Here is a 19,363-nt window from a genome sequence, read left to right as displayed (position 1 = left end):
CGAGTAGTAAGTGACTAAAATTTGATGAGTTAACTACTAATAAATAACTTTTGTTGATATTATGAATTTTAAATTATTAGGGGAACATAGCCAACAGGATTCCATAGATGCTGACGAAAAGTGGAGTAATGAATGCCACTGTAATAGTAGTGCCAATCTCAAACCTCTGGAGAGGCGGCGGCGGAGAGAACATCAGCGGTGTCTTGCTCACTCCTTGGTTGGCACCCCCAACTATATTGCACCAGAAGTTCTTGCAAGGATAGGTAAGTCTGATTGCTGTTATTTCTTCAATTTATTTTTCTTCTGCATGAAATAATTTTAAATGATTATAATTTCACATTTAGAAAGTGATATTTACTAATTTTGTATATTGTGACATAATTGCTTTAATAAGTTGGAGATAAGTGACCTGCATTGAACATCCAAACATAAGGTTAATATAACTTTAGATACTGTATACCTTGTTAGAAGAAGTTTCTAACAAGGTATACAGAAGAAATATCAGCTAGCTGTAACACAGCTAACTGATATTTTCGATGCCTTTTAGCTGGAAATACCTGTGTTTGATTCCCAACATCATATGCAAGATTTATGATTACTTATCTTGACGTGAAATCTTACCTGATTCAGTCCTTTTTTTTTAGTACTCATTTTGCTGTTTATCCTTTTTGTTCAATTCTTCCATTGTCCGTCTAATGATTTGCTTTAGTCTAATTATTTCCAAAGCTAATTCATATTTGATATCCTTGTTAATTTCTGCAAAGCCACTTAACAGTTTCACTGGCATTTCTCTTTGTTATTGCAAGGTTTTGGCACCATTTTACAGTACTACTTTGATGTTAACTTTATTCCAACAAAATTTACAGACAAAAAATACTGTTATTGGTGATGATGGCAGTAGAGTATGTTGATGGTAGTAATAGGAAAATAATAGGGTAGATGTGTGTAGAGTGCCCTCCTGCGATGAGTCCTCGGACTCCTTGGAAGTGTCATATAATAATAACAGTAAAAATATATTGACTCTTCTCTTCCATTTTCAGTTCTACATCTCTACAAACAGATGTAGACTGAAATGGAAGAGTAGACTCCAGCTATTCAAAATCATTTGATTTTGGCTAGCTCACTCAACAACCCAAGAGAACAAATAAGCTGCCTCTCATCCATCAAACCTTATGTATATCATGCTTTCAACATTATAATGGTGAGGAATTGGAATTGCATAGAATTGCACCATGAAAAAAAAATTGCTCCATGACATTTGCTGTAGGAACATAAGCCTAACAGATATATATCGAGGAAGAAGAAAAAAAACAATGATAGGAAAATCGCACTTGATTCTGTATATCCACTAATCTGCAATGTGGCTTAACAACATTTGGGATATCAACTTGACACAAGCAAGCAACATCACAGATCATAAGCGTGTCCTTCTCAGCTAGAATATCAAGGATGAGGAAGAAACTTGCTCAGGATCCTGGAGAATGCCAGGAAACTTTTGTGAGCTATTTAGAGAACAAATAGAAAACCTATACACAAAATGGAACTCCATCAACATATTGAATTTGGAGAATTGGCTCTCTTTCAAGTAAGGTAAAACAGTGCAATATTCAGTGGAGAAGAATGGGGTCAACAGAAAAAACACATCTGAGAACTCCAAAGGGAGTTACATATTTATATCAATGTGCATAGAAATAGAAGCAACTGTAGAGCCATCATTAGGGAGATTACCCCAAAAATTGAGGAAGAATAGAACAGAAGAGTTGAAGAATGTGATTTCAATAACCGTGATATGCTACTTTTCCAGAGAACCTTTAATATAACAGATAAGAATAGTTTTGCTGTGATCTTGTATTTTGACAGCACATGGGATGGGAGCAGGGGAGGCATGTAGCATTTTCTCTGTTTTACTTATAACCATTGGCTAAAATGTGTTGTGAAGCTCACTTCAGTAACAAGGACTATGTCATTTGAACAGATAGCCCTGGTATTTACTAAGTATTTTTGAGGATGTCATACTATTGGGATGGGTGATTGCTTATGTAAATACCTTCTCTTGAGTGTGGGTTTCCTGTTAACAGAAAAGGATATTGAACCATTTGGTAGTCGTGTAACTAGTATGTCTAGAAAGGAGGGACAGTTGGTAGTTTGTTTTTCTGTAGTGATGTGTATTTGTGGATGTTGTTTTAATGCACTAAAATGTATCTAATGTGCAGGGCCGGCTATCTCAGGGGTGCAATGCACCCGGGCCCTACGATCGAGTGGGCACAGTTGGTACACATTTGCGGAAACGTATTATATTTTGAATGTGTTTTTTTTTTTTGTTTTCCTGTGCCAAAATCATTTGCAGGTAAGAGGTTTTACAATACGTTTATTTTGAATCCTTTAATTTTTACCTTTTAAAAATATTTTAGGGCCTCAAAAGGTTTCTTGCACCCAGGCTCCTTTATAGAGAAGGCCGGTCCTGCTAATGCGTCTAGGCCAGCAATTTTCAACCAGTGTGCTGCGGTGCATTGGTGTGCCATGAGATTTGTGAAAACAAATTAATTAAAAGAAATAATGCCATAATTTGCACATTTATTTATTAGTGTCTGCTCTTCTATCCACACCTGAAGCTCCCTTATTTATATTTTACAAAACTTACAGTTGGTGAATCGCTTTAAAATTGTGTGTAAATTAGCTTTAATCTTTTGATAAGTGTGTTAACAAATAACTTCATTTAATTCTCTTATTTTTAAGGTAACTGGTAACAGTTCTTTTATTGTTTTTTTTTTTTTTTTCATTCAGTTAATTTTATGCAATAGTATTCCTTTAACATGGATAAATTTGTAATAAAGAAACAAAAATTTGAAGACAATGAAGAAAGTGAAGCTATTTTTTGCCCAGCATATCAGCAGCTGATACCATATCTAGTACTGGTGCTTCTAAAACTAAATTAAAAACTAACATTCGCCATTACGATAAAAATTATTTGTCATTTTGGCTTTATTTCAAGTCAAGAAGATCCGCGATGTCCTACATGTGTAGTTTGTGGCGAAAAATTAGCAAACAACGCTATGGTTCCAAATAAATTAAAAATACATTTTACAATCTAAACATTCTCACTTGAGCGAAAAACTGGCTGAATATTTTAAAAGACTTGTACTGGATAAAACTATTCAAGCAAAAATTTTGATGGAAAGATGGAAAAAGCCAGTTATGCAAGTGCAGAAATTGTTGCTAAAAAAATGAAATCTCACACAATTGCAGAATCTGTAATTCTGCCAGCATGCTGTAAAATTGTTAATATCATGTTTGGCGAGGAATATGAAATGGCGATTTTAAAAATTCCTATGTCTGATAACATCATTTATCGATGTATTCAGGATTTGGCCAAAGATGTTGAGTTGCAAGTGATATCTCACATTAATGGGGCGATATATTTGCTATTCAGTTGGAAGAATCAACTGATGTAACTGGTAAAGCTCAACTTCTAGCCTTCAGTAGATTTATTTATAAGGAAGATATTATAGAACAGTTTTTATTTTGTCGACCACTCCTGGAAACAATGAAGGGCCAAGATATTTTTGATGTTGTTGATAATTACTTGAATTGCCATAACTTGTCTTGGGATTCTTTCATTGGTATTTGCACGGATGGTCAGTACAGTAACGAGGGTATGAAGCGCCTGTGGCAAGCGTCTAACTTGTGCCCCCGCTAACCCAAAAATGACAAAAAGTCATTTTGAAAAATTTAAATGCAACAAGTTAAATTTTACTAATTGTAATATGTTAAATACTTATTATTAACCCCATCAAAACAAGTTGCAGTATGTTGCAGAATTTGTGTGTCTAAAGCGGTGTATTGCCATAATTTAAAAATACAATATAAAATAGCAGACTTTTATATCTATTTATTTATTTTTATTTTTAAAATTTTTTTTTACGTTTTGTGCCCTAAACCTAGTTGCGCCCTTGGCGGGCACCTCTTTCGCCATGCCCTTGTTACAGCACTGCAGATGGTGCCTGCTTGATGTCAGGAAATATAAAAGGATTTGTTACACTGGTTCAAAATAAGAATCCTAGAATTATTTTTACACATTGTTTTTTCCACAGAGAAGTACTAGCATCAAAATCATTGGTATCAATAAGCTTAAAACAGTACTAGACAAGACTATCAAAATTGTCAATTATATAAAAGCCAGGCCATTACTATCGAGATTGTTTGCAGCACTATGCTCCTCAATAGAAGCTTCTTACACACAGTTGTTAATACATAAGTGAGATGGTTATCTTGTGGACGAGTTTTATCAAGATTTTATGAACTAAAAGAGGAAATTCTAATTTTTTTGACAACTCAACGATCGGAATTATCAGTGTGTTCTGTATGAGATTGGCTAACTCACCTTCGATTGAAAACATCCATATAAAGATTCCTCCCGTCACGACAAGAATCGAACTCGGGCCTTTTCCAATCGAAGGGTGCAACGTAGCGCCATTCTTCCAATTGCACTATGGAGGCGCTTATCCATGCTAATATTGTATAACCCAAACCCATTTTCTCCAATTTATGCAACAGTCTGTCAAAAGCCTTAGCAAATCCAAAAGTATCATGGTGTATCCATTCCCCTTGTCTAGTTCAATGGTAACATTGTTATAGAATGTGAGCAAGTTTCTAAAACATGACCTTCCCTTAGTAAACCCATGTTGTTCATTGCAAAGTAGAGATTCACTGTCAACCCATTTCTGAATGCAAGTCTTAACCAATTTTTCCAAAATCTTCAACACCACTCCTCAGATACTAATTGGTCGATAGTTGGATACATCGGTCTTTGCACCAGCCTTGTGCAATGGAATTACCATACATTCCTGTGGAATCTTCCCTGTTCTGAGACTAATATTAAATAGCTTAAAGGAATGGCCAGTTCAGCTGAACACTCTTTTAGCACACGTGCTGATATTCCATCAGTCCCTATTGCTGAATTCTTATTCAGTTTTTGCAACAGCTCTAATACCTCGGCCTCACACACCCGTGTTTCTTCATCTAGTGAAGAGGTAACAGTGAGCTCAATGTTGCGTTCACCAGGTTGATAGCTTTTAACAAATTGGGCATACATTAACTGAGCAACCTCTTTTTCATCTGTAACCCTCATGCCATCTGGATTTAGAAGAATTATTCTTTCATGTTCATTCTTTCTTTTACTTGCAGCATATCGATAGAATTCTTGTGGGTTGTCTTGAGCACGCAGAGCCAGTTTCTTTTCATACTCAGACTTTGCTTTCCATATACAACAGTTGTGACTATTCTATCTGCTGTTTATAATGTTCATAATGGACGTCATCCTTATGCACACGGTATTCCACATCGTCCTTTTCTTAAGAATCTCATGCTTAATAAGATTACACATCCATTTGACTCCTACTCTATTTATTCTTTGAACTCTCGGGACACATTCAGATATCGCATCATTTAAGTATTACATACATACATACATAGCTCATGGCAAAAACATGATGTTAAAAAAGAGAATCATGATGTCATTATATATTAACAGAATTGAAGAATTTAAAATATTTTAAGTTAAAACTTTGAAGGAAAACATAGATCAAATGCAAGAAGTTGGAAAATTAAAATAAGAGTTAAAAGTAAAAGTCTTAATATGTTATAATAAGGAAAAGAAACATATATATCATTATAAATTCAGATCTAAGTTCGTAATCCAGGTCACAGCTTCAGGAGCCGCTTGTAAAAAGTCATTCTGATAAGCACGGAAGATGCATTTTGTTACAATATGTTGCATAGTCTGTCATGGAGCACCACGGTCACATTCTGAAGATGTTTGTCTGTTCCATTTATAGAGAGTATCTCCACATAGGCCATGATTTGTCTGAATTCTGTTTAGTACCGTCCATGTTTTGCGAGGTAGATCTGATCCTGTGATGATTTGATCACCTTTAAAGATGTTATGCAAATGTTCTTTCGTATTTTCCTTCCATGTTTCTTCCCACTTTGATAAAGGATTAAAATTATTTAGCACTAGTTCTTCTGCTGCTTGTAGTGACGGATGGCAAGATTTCAATCTATTGACGTTAAGAGTTGGGAGATCCTGATGAATATGTAGGTTCGGATTAATTACTAGCAATTTTTTGGAATTCACGGACTAAAGAATTCAATCTACGTAGTTCTGTAGGAATAATGCCTACTAAAAGAGGTAACCAATATGTTGGGATCAATCTAATAGAGCCTGTAATTAATCTTAAGGTATTATTCAATTGAGAATTGATAATCCTTGTGTGAGGGCTATTTAGCCACACAGGAGCACAATATTCAGCATTTGAAAATACCAAAGCAAGGGCTGGTATCCGAAGAGTAGAGGCTCTAGAACCCCAGGTTGTGCCACAGAGTCTCTGTAGGATATTATTACGTGTCCTTAGTTTATATGCCAAGTTTGAAAGATGTTGCCGGAATGTGAGAGAACGGTCAAGTGTGACTCCCAAGTACTTAGGGAATGTATTATATGGAAGTATAGTGTTGTTCAATTCAATTTTTAGTTTCACATTTGCCAAGTTATTATTTAGATGAAAACAAGATATTACCGTTTTGCTCCTATTTAAACAGAGTCTCCATCTTTTAAAATATTCATCCAGAATAGTTAAGTCAGCTTTTAGAATTTCTTCTGTACGACTTATGCATTTATGCTGTGTAGTTATTGTTTTATCGTCGGCATAACAAAATTTCCTTGATGTAGTGACGGGAAGATCAGATATATACAGATTGAATAATAACGGAGATAAAACAGATCCCTGTGGCAGCCCATTATTTAACTTCCTTTTGCTGCTAGTTTTATTACCTATAGTCACTATAAATCTTCTATCTCTTAGCATATTGTTAATAATATGGACTATTGTTTTACATGGGATAATTTTATATAATTTATATAGAAGGCCTTGTCTCCAAACGGTGTCGAAGGCTGTTGACAAATCAATAAATGCTGCTGATGTTTTTAAACCTTTTTGAAAACCAGCTTCTATGTGAGTTACCAAAGAGAGAACCTGGTCACAACACCCACGATTTGGTCTGAAGCCAGCTTGTTCTATTGGGACATTTTTAAAAATTGTGGAGCTTATTCTATTATAAATAAGTCTTTCAAAGAGTTTATAACAACAACTGAGGAGAGTAATAGGTCGGTAACTTTCCGGTTTATGATTAGGCTTACCAGGCTTTAAAATTGAAAGTAATTTTGCTTTTTTAAAAATAGTGGGAAGTTTACCAGTTGTAAGAATGTCAGTATAGAACTTTGTTAACCAGAATCTTGCATTTCTTCCCAGATTAATAAAAAATTCTGGATAAATGTTATCAAAACCAGGAGCCTCACCAGCCTTTAATTCCTTTAAGGCTGCTTCGACTTCTTGCTGCTAAAAGGGTGTGCAAAATTTGAAGTTATAGGTGAAGACTTGCTAAATTCTTTTAATTTTCTCTTTATATATCTTGTATGCTTTTTATTGTTTGGGATACGTGATATATTTACAATATGTATAGCTAGTTGATCTGGGGTGATTCTTGGTTGTTCTTTAATCAAAGGAGCACTACCACCTAGTTTCCTAAGAAGGCTCCAAGCTTTACGGCTGGAATGAGTAAAGTCTATACCTTCAACTGTATTTACCCATTTTTTCCTTCAGGATATATCCAAGTTTTCTAGGAGTTCGTCTGCTGTTTTTTGGTCATTGTTAATCTGATATCATTATAAAGTAATTCACATTCTTCGCTCCAACCATGTATATAGTTATGTCTACTACCTCTAGGAATACTTTTCTTGGCAGCAAGCAGGACTACACCTATAAATTGATGAAAATTATTACTTATTGGAGATATCCAGCGAATACATTTGTCAAGTTCATTTGCGTATTTATTCCAGTCAGCCTTTTTAAAATTCCAGCATGGAATAGGCTTTGATCTTACAAAATGGAATGGAAATGCCAATGTCAATTAATACCGGTCTATGTTGACTATGAGGAAAGTCAGTTAAGACCCTTCTCAGATTTTGCATAGGGTGACCTGAATTATTTTTGCTCACAAGACATAAATCAGGGTTATAGTCTCTTTTCCAGGGCGCAGATCTAAAAGTGCCTTTGTCTTTGGCATCAAAGACTAAGTGAAGATTATTTAGTTCGATCCAATCAACAAGTTTTTCACCACATTCGTTGTTTCGAGCATAATTCCACTGTTCATGGTGACTATTAAAGTCCCCAATATAGATTGAGGGATGTTCAGCAATAGGAATAATTTTTTCTGGCCAAGGTGATCCAGGTGGCTTATAAATATTCGTAATTGTAATATCTTGAACTTTTATAACTACTGTATGTATGTTTTCTACAATATTTTGAGATAGAAGAAAAACTTCTTTAAGACGATTTTGCACATATGTTGCTATTCCATATACTTCATGATAAGTTGCACCAATAGCAGTGTAACCAGGAATGCGACCTCTTTTAAGGAGCTGTTCAGGATCAGCAGCACATGTTTCTTGCACAGCAATCACATCAACATTGTTGGTTAACAATAATTTCGATAAATAATCGCATTTGGCTTTGCTAATAGATTCAACATTTAATTGACAAATACATAGTGTAGGGCCAATGTTTCTAAATTCTGGTTTCTGGAAGTCACTATATTCAATGAATTCAGTAGACATCATGAAATTGGCCTGAAGATCCTTAGGATGGACTGGCTGCCTATCGCTGTTGCTCATTTAGCACCACCCAAGGGACACGTATAGCTTTAGGATCACTATGGACGCGAGCAACTTTGTACCCCTTTTTTTTAAGTATTGTTTAAGTATTGTATTGTTTTGATTTAATTTAAGTATTGTTTCAACGCTTCCCATGCACTGTTGATATTCTTTCCATCCAGCAACCAATCCCATTTCACTGAACTCATTATACTCCTCAGTTGGTCATAATTTCCTGCTTTGTAGTTCATCATGTAACCTTTTTTGTATGGAACATTCATAAACTTAGTCACTTCCCAAGTGAGTACGGCATGATCATTGTCACCAACCGGAGGCAGAATAGTTACGTCTTTAACTGAAACGTCCTCTGACACTATAATCAAATCTAATACTGTTTGCCCTCAAGTTCCTTCTGTCACATTTTGCTCGAGGAAGTTGACCTGCAACAGCTCAATAAATGTATTTTCATTCCTCTCATGAGATTCTACTGCTACCCAATCAATATTTGGATAATTAAAGTCTCCCTTTAATATTACTCTTTTCATACTCATCTTTTGTATTTGGTGATGCATTTCATCATCACTAGCAACCGATCCACCAGGTCTGTAACAACACCCCACTATGTAATTGATCTTGTTAGATTCCACCTCCCATCAGATGGCTTCAAACTCAGTGCCACATGAAATATCGTTAGTAGTTGTACTACAATCATTTGATAATGATTGTGTTATTTGATGGTGAATGTCGCTGATTCGTAATGTTGCCAAAAGATAAGTAAATTTTTTTTCAAATTTTTGCTAATAATAATGAGTTAATTTTTTGCATTTATTTGTTTTATAAGTGTGCGAGATAGACTGAGTTTTTAGACTTAAGTAAAATATGTATATTTCCTTTATATATTGTTGGTATGGCACTTATGTGTAGCAGAACAATGGTGGCCAAGACATCTTTGTTGGGCAGGCTAAATTTGCATGATTTTGTCCAGTGTAAAATTTGTGAGATGTATTTGTTGTGAAAGTTGAAAGATTTGTGGAAGTAGAGCAAAACTGGTGAAAGAGTGTGTAGTAAATGTTTGGAGAGAGTGAATATGAAGAGAACAAATTACGTGATAGTAGAATAGAGAGTACTGATAGAAGACTGGAAAATGCCAATATGGGAGATAATACTAAAAGTGCAGTGATGGAAGTTCAGAAAATCACGGAAGACCTAAATAAAGAAATAACGGGTTTGCATGTAGTCTCTCATAGGACAAAGCACGGGATTGAAAGGCTACAGCAAGAGATTAGTCAAACTGAGAACAGAAAAAGCAAGAGGTCTGAAGTCAAAAAAGAGAATTGTAAGTAAAAATGAGAGAAAGAGTATAAGTAGATAATTTTTTAAGCCGATTTTATGATAATGGGAATACTTCATGAAAGTGCTACAAAATCTTGTTTCCCTGGTGAGAAAATTAATATTAGTAATGCAGTCAGAATGTAGAAAAGGAATGTGAAAGAATTGATTGTTTTGGTTGGACCAATCACCTGACATGTGAGAAGAATCATATGAGGGATGAGTTATTGGAGGAAGCAAAGAAGAACCGTGAGAGGGTGATGTTTGTTAGTCTGCAGCCATGCAATGATAGAGGGAAACTGAGGTGGGCAATGATAGCTAATGAATCAATACACATTGTACAGAAGGAATGATGTAGATTTTATGGACCTATGGCTTAAGTTTAATGGATTGAAAGATTTGTACAATGCTGATAGACTGCACTTAAAATGGATTCAAGTTGCGTGTCTAGAGAGAGCTTCATTCACTGAGAATGTGGAATCACAAAGTCAGGAAAACTAAATAAATTAGGATGGATGGATGGATGGATGTGTGTGTGTGTGTGTGTGTGTGTGTGAAGGCACCCATGAAGCAAACGAGTGAATAAACAAAAAATGCAGAATCTAGTCACTTTGGCAACCACATGGAATGAGATAGTCAATTCAGTATGTAAAGTTGGTTGGGGCCTAAGGGGATGCTACAATTTCTATATACTAATGCTAGAAGTATCAGGAATAAGAGGGAGGAGTTTTTGGCATTGATTAGTGCAATCTTGCCAAAAGTTATAGGCATTAGTGTGACTTGGCTAACATCAGATGACATAGTTACAGGAATAGATGTGATGGATTTAGTGGTATGATTTTGTGGTAACTTTGATTACCACAAAATCAAATCACTCCGGCGTGCCCCTGACCATCTAGTCAGGGGCACGCCGGCCATATGTGCAATGTGTGTGACACACACAGGTGCCAGGATAGTAAAGATGCCAAAGATTTGGTATGATATTTTAAATAAAGTGAATTTTGTCAGCAAAATACTTCAGTCTTCAGCTATGAATCTCCAACTTGATTTAGATGCATTGAAAAATCAATTTTTAAGTGATTATAGGTCTGATGAAACTTTCAAAGAAATTGTAGAAAGCTCAAAATTTGACGCAGAATCTGTATTTTGTAGTAGTAGTAGTAGACCACTAAGGCGACATAAAAAGACAACACAATTTGATTACGAACATGAAAATATAGTAGATCCTGAAATTTCATTTAAAGTAATTTTTTTTCTCTGCATAATAGATCAAACATTACAATCTTTGCAGGAAAGATTTACTTTATTAAAAGAACATGAATTCATTTCAGTTTTGTATTTGTTAAGTACTTCGCAAAATAAAGAATATTTATTATTTTGTAAAAAGTTACGATAAAAATTAACACATGAGAATCATTCAGACAATTTATGCAAAGAAATTTTACACTGTCAACCATTTATTTCTAATTTTAAAAACGATATAAATCAGATAATTCAGTATATTTATTCAAATGACTTAATCACAGTTTATCCAAACTTTACAATTGCTCTTCGGATTCTTTTGTCATTACCGGTATCTGTAATATCTGCGGAACAGTCCTTTTCTAAACTTAAAATTATCAATAACTACTTGCGCTCCACAATGGTACAAGACAGACTTTCAAATCTTGCCATTATATCAATAGAGTCAGATGTTTTGGATCAACTTGATATACATATTATTCGAGAATTTTCATATGAAAACTAGAAAAGCTCAATTCACTAAGTGATGTTTCTTTCTGTTTAAATATTTATTTAACTATTTCTTTACCCAATAATGTTTAATATGTTCCTATTTTATATACTTACTATTATAAGTTACTATTATTTATTTATTTTATTATTTATTTACTTTATTTTTTTCCAAATTATTTTTGTTTTTGTACCCTTCTTGTATGTTTATTGTTTTTTTTATAATTTCTGCTTTTTGTTCAATAAACTTATAAAAAATTGTGGGTAGATTTAATGAGAAGATGCTGACAGTGAGAGCAGTATAGTTAAACTAATATTGTAATTAAAAAAAGATAAAAAGCTCTATTTTAAGTTGCACAGCCAGCAGCAACAATGCTCTTTCATTGGAAAGACCTGGGTTTTCGAATTCCATCTTCGATTTGAGGAACATCTATAAAAGCGTTACAGTTGAAGGTGAGTATTATATGGAGGTGTCAGTTTTCCTCTGGAAACTGGCCGGAAAACAAACAAATGCACACACACAGAACTGGAGAGAAGCTAATTGCCATCATTACCAAGAATTATATTTATAAGTTAACGCGTTATAATTCATCATGTTGTACTATCATATGCATTTGTGTTTATTCATTTGTAGATCTGGAAAAGGCATAAGACAAAGTGCCCAGAGAAAAGCTTTTCAAAACACTACAATTATATGGGGAACATTATACAAAGCAATCCACAGTCTATATTTTAGTTATCAGTCAGCAGTTAGAATTGAAGGAAATACAGGAAAATGGTTTGATGTAAAATCAGGGGTAAGACAAGGATGTACTTTATCCCCTCTGTTATTCATTATCTATATGGATCACATTATGAAACTGATATTAGAATTGGAGATGTTAATGTCAGCTCTTTGCTTAATGCAGATGATGTTGTACTCCTAAACACATCTACTGCAAATCTCCAGGATTCTTTAACTAAATTGAATAACAGCTGTAAAAAATTAGGCATGAAAATCAGCAATAAAAAGACCAAAACTATTGAAAATAGGCAGGAACATAGAAAACTTCAGTTGCATTCTGAATGGAGATCCTATAGAACAAGTAAAATATTTCAGCTATTTAAGCGCATAGAAAGTGATGATGGCAGGTTAAATCTGGAAATAGACAACAGAATAAGCAAAGCTGGTATGGTGGGTATCCAGCTGAATAAATTTATATGGAATAAGAGAGAAATTAGCCAAACTACCAAACTAGCAGGATAATACAAGACAGTGTTTAAACCAGTTTTAAGTTATGGATCTGAGAGTTGTGTTAGAAATAAAGCACTTGGTCAAAGACTAGAGACCACAGATGGTTCTAAGGTAGGTTAAATGTCAGCAGAGCTAACGTAAGGTGGTATGATCACTTAAATAGAATGGGTGAGGAAAGGTTAGCAAAACAGGTGTTTGATGCCAAGATGGCAGGAAAGAGACCCAGAGGTAGAGCAAGGTCTAGGTGGATTGATTGTCTTAGAAGAGCAAAATATTAGATATGACAATATTGGAGTGCTTACAAGTAATAGACTAATTTGGAGGAAAATTGTTGATAGGATAATGATGATGTAATTAAGTTTACATTAATAATAATGTAAGCTTAATCATGTAGTGATGTCACAGTAACCTGGTATATATGACTGCCTGGTTGGTTGAGTGGTCAGCATATCTCTGATCTCCAGCCAAAAGGCTGTGTGTTCAAATCCCGCCGTGGGCATGGATGTTTGTGATTGTCTGTGAACATACTAGCGGTGGTGGTGGTGGACAGTAGATAGTATTGGTGTAGATGATGCAGTTTGCTGTAGTTGGTGGATTGAGCGATGGAGACAGAGTTGTAGAGCAGGTGCCCTCCCTCGATGAGTTTTTGGACTTCTTGGAGGTGTCATGTAATAATAATAATAATATCAGGAAATTGATTGATGTGCTATAACTGGCCATCCTCAAGTGAAGAGGGATGGAGTGAGTTAAATAGTATATTGCACAAACACACACACATTGCATCCTAACTGGACATAGCTTGCTCTTCATTTTAACACAGACTTATTAATACATTTTTTGTTATGTACATTTTAAACTGTAACCTTATTTTGTTGTAGCCACACCTCATAAATGAAGTTGAAGTGCCAATGAATTAATAAAGTTCAGTATGTAAGAGTTTCTATTCTCTGTTTTGAAAATTAAAGTCAAATATACAATTCATCATTTAATTTTTACTGGTACTCGAGTTAATAATTTTGGTTTGTGTGACAAGATAATTTCTACCTGCAAAAAGAAGATACAGCCCCCCCCAGCTAACTTTTACATGGAAGATTTCAACAAATGAGCTCCATATTCAGCAAGCCTAAAGGCCAAAGTCTGGCTCAGATATGTTGATGATATTTTTGCCATTTGGCCCCATGGCTATGAAACATTAAATACATTCCTTTGCCACCTGAACAAACAACACAAACATATCCAATTTACCATCGAGATTGAAAACAATAATTCTCTTCGTTTTCTCACACATTTTACCTCAGGCTGCTTTTCTTTCGTGGTCTACTGTAAACCTATACACACACAGGCCAATACACATAAAAATAAATTTCATACCACCATCCTACACAAAAACTAGGGATCATCAGCACTCTCAAACATAGTGCCCTAACAGTCTGCTCTAATGAGCAGGCACTGAACAAAGAACATGAAATTATTAGCCAAACATTTTTAAAAAATGGCTATAGCAAAAAACAATTCACAAGATTCCCCACAATAATACCATTAAAAGCAAAAAAAAAAAAAAAAAATTAAAAGAATGCCATATATATAATACATTAGGGGAATATCAAAAAAAAAAAAAAAAGATAGAGCACTACATAGTACAACATTAAGGCAACTTTCAAACCTGCAAAATTAAAAAATATACTCAGCTCATCCAAAGATCCCTTCCCTATCTTGACCACCCAGGGATTTACAAAATTCATTGCACCCACAACCTACCCTACATAGGGGAAACACGGTGCACCATCCCAATAAGAAAAGATGAATATAAACGACATATTAAATTCCTCCACTATGGTAAAACAGGCCTGTCAGACCATGCACTTCAATCAAGTCACAGAATCAACTGGAAAGGCACTAAGTCCCTATACCACACCAAAACCTGGTTTGAAAGAAAATTCAAGGAAGCTTGTGAGATGCTGAAACATCATCTGAATCTGAACAAGAATGATGGATTAGTAATTCCAAGAATCTGGAGGCCTCATCTGCAGCCTATATAAGCATCCAGAACATGATGGCAGAATCCCAACACAAGAAAACCTTAATATAAGAAGACTGTAGAGATGTGTTTAATCTAGTTCCAATATAAAACTTTTGTTTTTATTTATTTAGATTTTTTTATAATCTGTATATGTATAAAAATTTATTTTATCTATACATTTATTTATTATTATTACTTTATTTTAATTTATTATTTTTTTTCACCAGAGGTCAGGCTAGGGTAAACAATTAACAAAGCATTTAAATTTATTTTACTTTTGTGTAGTGTCATGTAGCTTGTGTCCTGAGCGTATGTTTTCCTGGTGTTAACCTCAATAAAGAGGTTGAAATGGCAAGTGTTATTTTCATAATTATAAGTAATTACTCCGTGTTTTTGTCTCCATAAATTCTTCCTATGAATGCTGACCACTGTGTAACCTTAAAAGAATCGTAGTAATTTTGGTGTTTGATCATAAAATTAACTCGAAACAAAGCTAACTGTATAATGACCAGTCAGTTATATAAGAATGTTATATTTTTTATGTTAAAGAATATTAAAATATTGATATCTGTTTTCATTAAATTTAGGCTATACACAGCTTTGTGACTGGTGGAGCGTAGGTGTAATTCTATATGAGATGTTAGTAGGCCAGCCTCCTTTTCTTGCCAGCACTCCAGCAGAAACTCAGTATAAGGTATAGTGTACACCAGTACTAATATACTAGATTGTCACATAATATTTTTGTATGTAAGACTGTGATTTTAAACTAGTAATAGATCAACTTGAACATGTTTCTTTTAATATATGAGCATTTCTAAACAGTATATATATAAAATACATTTAAACAAAAAAATTGAAAAAAGGTGTAGGATCTTTCAAAAATGTAACTATGATTTACTATAAATATCGATTTTTTTTTTTTTTTTACACTGTTTATAATGGCTAAACAAACTCATTCATAAAGGTCATTGGCTATTGTATTATTTAAGAGAAAGGGAAATTGCATGTTCAGCATTAGAAAACCTTAAGAAAGCAGAATTCCTTGCCATATTAGTACTGGACACATTCTTTAGCTGTGTAAACACTCAAAATCATATAGCCCTTTCAAAGTTGGTTACAACATCTGCCTTCTGCAACCCAAAGGGCAGGAGTGGATCAAAATGATTTTAAATTTTTTTGTGTTGATGGGGTGGGGAGCAGGGATGATTGACTGGTGTTAGGTGTTTTAAAATTAATTTTTTTTTTATTATAGCAAAACAAAAATAAAAATTAAATTTTTTTTTTATACTCAGATTCTTTAGGACAGGAAATTTAATGTTAGTTTAACCTTTGAATTTATATTTATCAGCTAAATTAGCCACCCAGTCTTGACTTCTGTAGATAAAATAGAAATAAGCAGTTACTGTTGTCCCTACATGTGTAATATAGCTTGAAAGCCTAAAAAGAACATGCCTTAAGCTCTGATCTTGTTATCCTTCAGTTGAAATAATCTTGTGAAAACTTCAGTGCCACCAACATAATTGTGTTTTATTTCTCCAAGAAAGGTCTCATTTCATAAATTAAAGATACCAAGAAATTATATACTTGGTTTAATCCATTATCCAAGTGTAAGCAAACACCTCACTTTCACACAGATGCTTGGTCTCTGCAATTTGTATATTCTATAAATATTTCCATGGGAAATGTTCATCAGAAACAGCATCAATAATTCCCCCACTCTGTACTAAGCCCATTGGAACACGTACAGCTTCTGCCCAACATCCTTTCACAGTACACCTTGAAACCCACAGAACAAGTTTCTCTTCCTCCTCCTCCATCCCTGGTACTGTGGAATAGTCTTCCCCCTGACATATTTCCCAAGGAATACAACATACAGGCTTTTAAATGAGAACAGTTGGGAAAGGAGAAACTTGTAAACAAGTTTCTCCTTTCCTAACCCACTACCCATATACAGTACTAAGTTACTATAGGTTGACCAGCCAACCTTTTGTATATGGACCCAACATAAAAAAAAAAAAAAAAAAAAAAAAAACGTTTGTGCCTGCTGGGGCAACTCATGAAAGGTGGTATGAGGAAGTCATAAGTCAAATACTGACACACAGAAATTCCAAAATGGGTTGGAGCCCCATCATCATGGGAACCACATCTGCCGATGAACAGTCATTGGAACATTGTTCAGTAAATCCAGCAGAACTTCTTCCAGAAAGGTTCGATACTTCTGGGAGTCCAGTTGGGGTGATAACAGGTATGGGCCGACTAAACAGTCAGCAACGATACCTGCCCATACATTAATGGCGAAGCGTTGTTGTGCAGCATGTGATCGCACAGCGTGTGGGTTCTCATGGGCCCACACATGAGCATTGTAGTGATTGAAGACCCCTTCGCGGGTAAACGAAGCTTCATCCGTGAACAAAACACAAGTTGGAAAATCTGGGTCTATGGCACTTTTCTGCAGAAACCACTGCGCGAATTCCACACGTCAAGGATAATCTTCGGCCATCAGTAACTGGACCCGTTGCAGATGAAATGGATGTAAGGACTCAGAGTGCAAAACGCGCAATACACTGGATCGAGATACTCCTATAGCAGAGGCAATGGCACGTGTGCTTGTCTCTGGATTATTGTCCATTGCATGCAACACCTCCTCTTCCATGGCAGCCCACTGTCATGCCTGCGATCCCTGAATGATCCATAGTCACGCAAATTCTGATGCAAATGCGCAAACATTTTGTGATGCGATACATGTCTGGGTACCTTTCGTGATACATTCGTATAGTGGCTTGTCCATTACCGTCAGCTAACCCATAAACGAGGTGCATGTCTGCCATCTCAACATTCGTAAAATGACGCATGTTCTTCATACGACATCGAAAGTTTGAATGAGGAACCCCCAATTGCTCACCTGGAGCACTGGTGAACCGTGCCACCTATCACTTTCGGGTGGCATTTCCGGTCATGCTTTTTTTCTATGTGAATATGGTTGATTTTGATGTTCTCTACCTTCCCTCAAAGTTTGTACGTGGAATTTTGAACCACCCTGTATATATCTCTAAACATGATCATATTTCTCTTGGACTAATTTACAACTCTAGCCTTTTCTGGTACAAACACATTTTAGCCATAGCTTCTTTAGCCTCTAAAACTAGGTGAATGATGCTACCAAAGATGCTACTTTTCCACTGTACAACTGGTAAGAGTATAATTCCTAAATCTGCCTGCTTCATCCTGGAATACTGCCCACACACATACATTTAGGGTGATATACTTAAAACCTCCCTATGATAGTTACTATCAAGAAAAAGGGCAGTCCTGACAAACTAGAAGAACAATATCAAACCCAATGTCAGAAGAATTGAAGGTAGGAAGCATCAACCTAAGGAGTATTATTGGAAAGGAAATCAGACTTGCAGAAAAGTACCACATGGACATAAGTGGCATTACTGAGACAAAAAAAGACAAAAAACAGGTGAGATTTCCTAAATAATAAGCATTAAGATGTTATATTCAGGCAATAACAATCAAGGAAAGGAATAGCATTGATAGCATCTAACATGAAAATCAGCAAGTATCTGGCATAAAGAAATGAAAAAAGTCCTTGTTGGAGATCTAAACATTGGAGTAGGAAATTAATCCCACCAGCAATATAGAAAAGTTTTGGGGAAATTTGGAGATAGAAGATGCAAGAAATAAGAAAAGCCTCGTGACTATGTTATTGTTGATAGCAATATCTTCATGTTGGTTCAGGAAGCACAGAGAATTTGAAATTAGAAGTGACCATTACTTAATTTAAAGTAGGATAAAAATGAATCTCACATTGAAAAGAACAATATGAAAGAGAATTTTAAATTGAATTGAACCCACAGGTGAACTGTGGGTTCAATTATACAAATATTATTTAAGAAAGGAATGAAAGAGTTCATAAACAACAACCAAGCCCAGGAGTCTCTGTGGCAAATGCTGAAGAAAACTATGACTGATTCATCATGTAGTGAAGTTGCCTGTAAGGATAAAAACATCATGGTGAACAGAAGAAGTTAAAGAAGTAGCCCTGGAAAAGAAGAAATCATATCGAAAAGCTCCTAGCAAATAAGTTGGCAGATGTCCTATAAAAATGGAGAGAAAAATGTAAAAGAGCTAAGATATGCATAAAGTAGCTAAAGAAAGTCATGGGAAGACTTTGTTAAGAATATAGAAGATTAATATGAGGAAGGTGTTCTTTATATTGATCTGCAGGCTATTGAAAAAACTTGTAAGTAGAGAAAAGAGTACTGTAATCAAAGATGAAAAGGTGACATGAAAACAGAGATATTCTAAATGTCTGGAGTAATCACTTTGAAAGACTGTT

The 19,363-nt window shown here is 35.0% G+C and overlaps 1 protein-coding gene across 4 annotated transcripts in view; it reads left to right on the top strand.

Annotated features, from left to right (window-relative positions):
• LOC150094254 (uncharacterized) overlaps positions 1-19,363 on the top strand; it is a 266,325-nt gene that overhangs the window by 230,727 nt on the left and 16,235 nt on the right. For all 4 annotated transcript variants that reach the window (XM_090411777.1, XM_090411776.1, XM_090411778.1 and 1 more), the window contains 2 exons: positions 81-263; positions 15,606-15,712. In XM_090411777.1, the coding sequence (XP_090267903.1) occupies positions 81-263; positions 15,606-15,712 (290 nt within the window). The remainder of the gene's footprint in view (positions 1-80; positions 264-15,605; positions 15,713-19,363) is intronic.

This window comes from Typopeltis vanoorti, chromosome 22 (genome assembly GCF_054136105.1).
Source record: "Typopeltis vanoorti isolate ZY-2024b chromosome 22, IOZ_Tvanoo_1.0, whole genome shotgun sequence".
Taxonomy (NCBI): Eukaryota; Metazoa; Arthropoda; class Arachnida; order Uropygi; family Thelyphonidae; genus Typopeltis; species Typopeltis vanoorti.
This window is presented reverse-complemented; position numbering and strand designations above follow the sequence as displayed.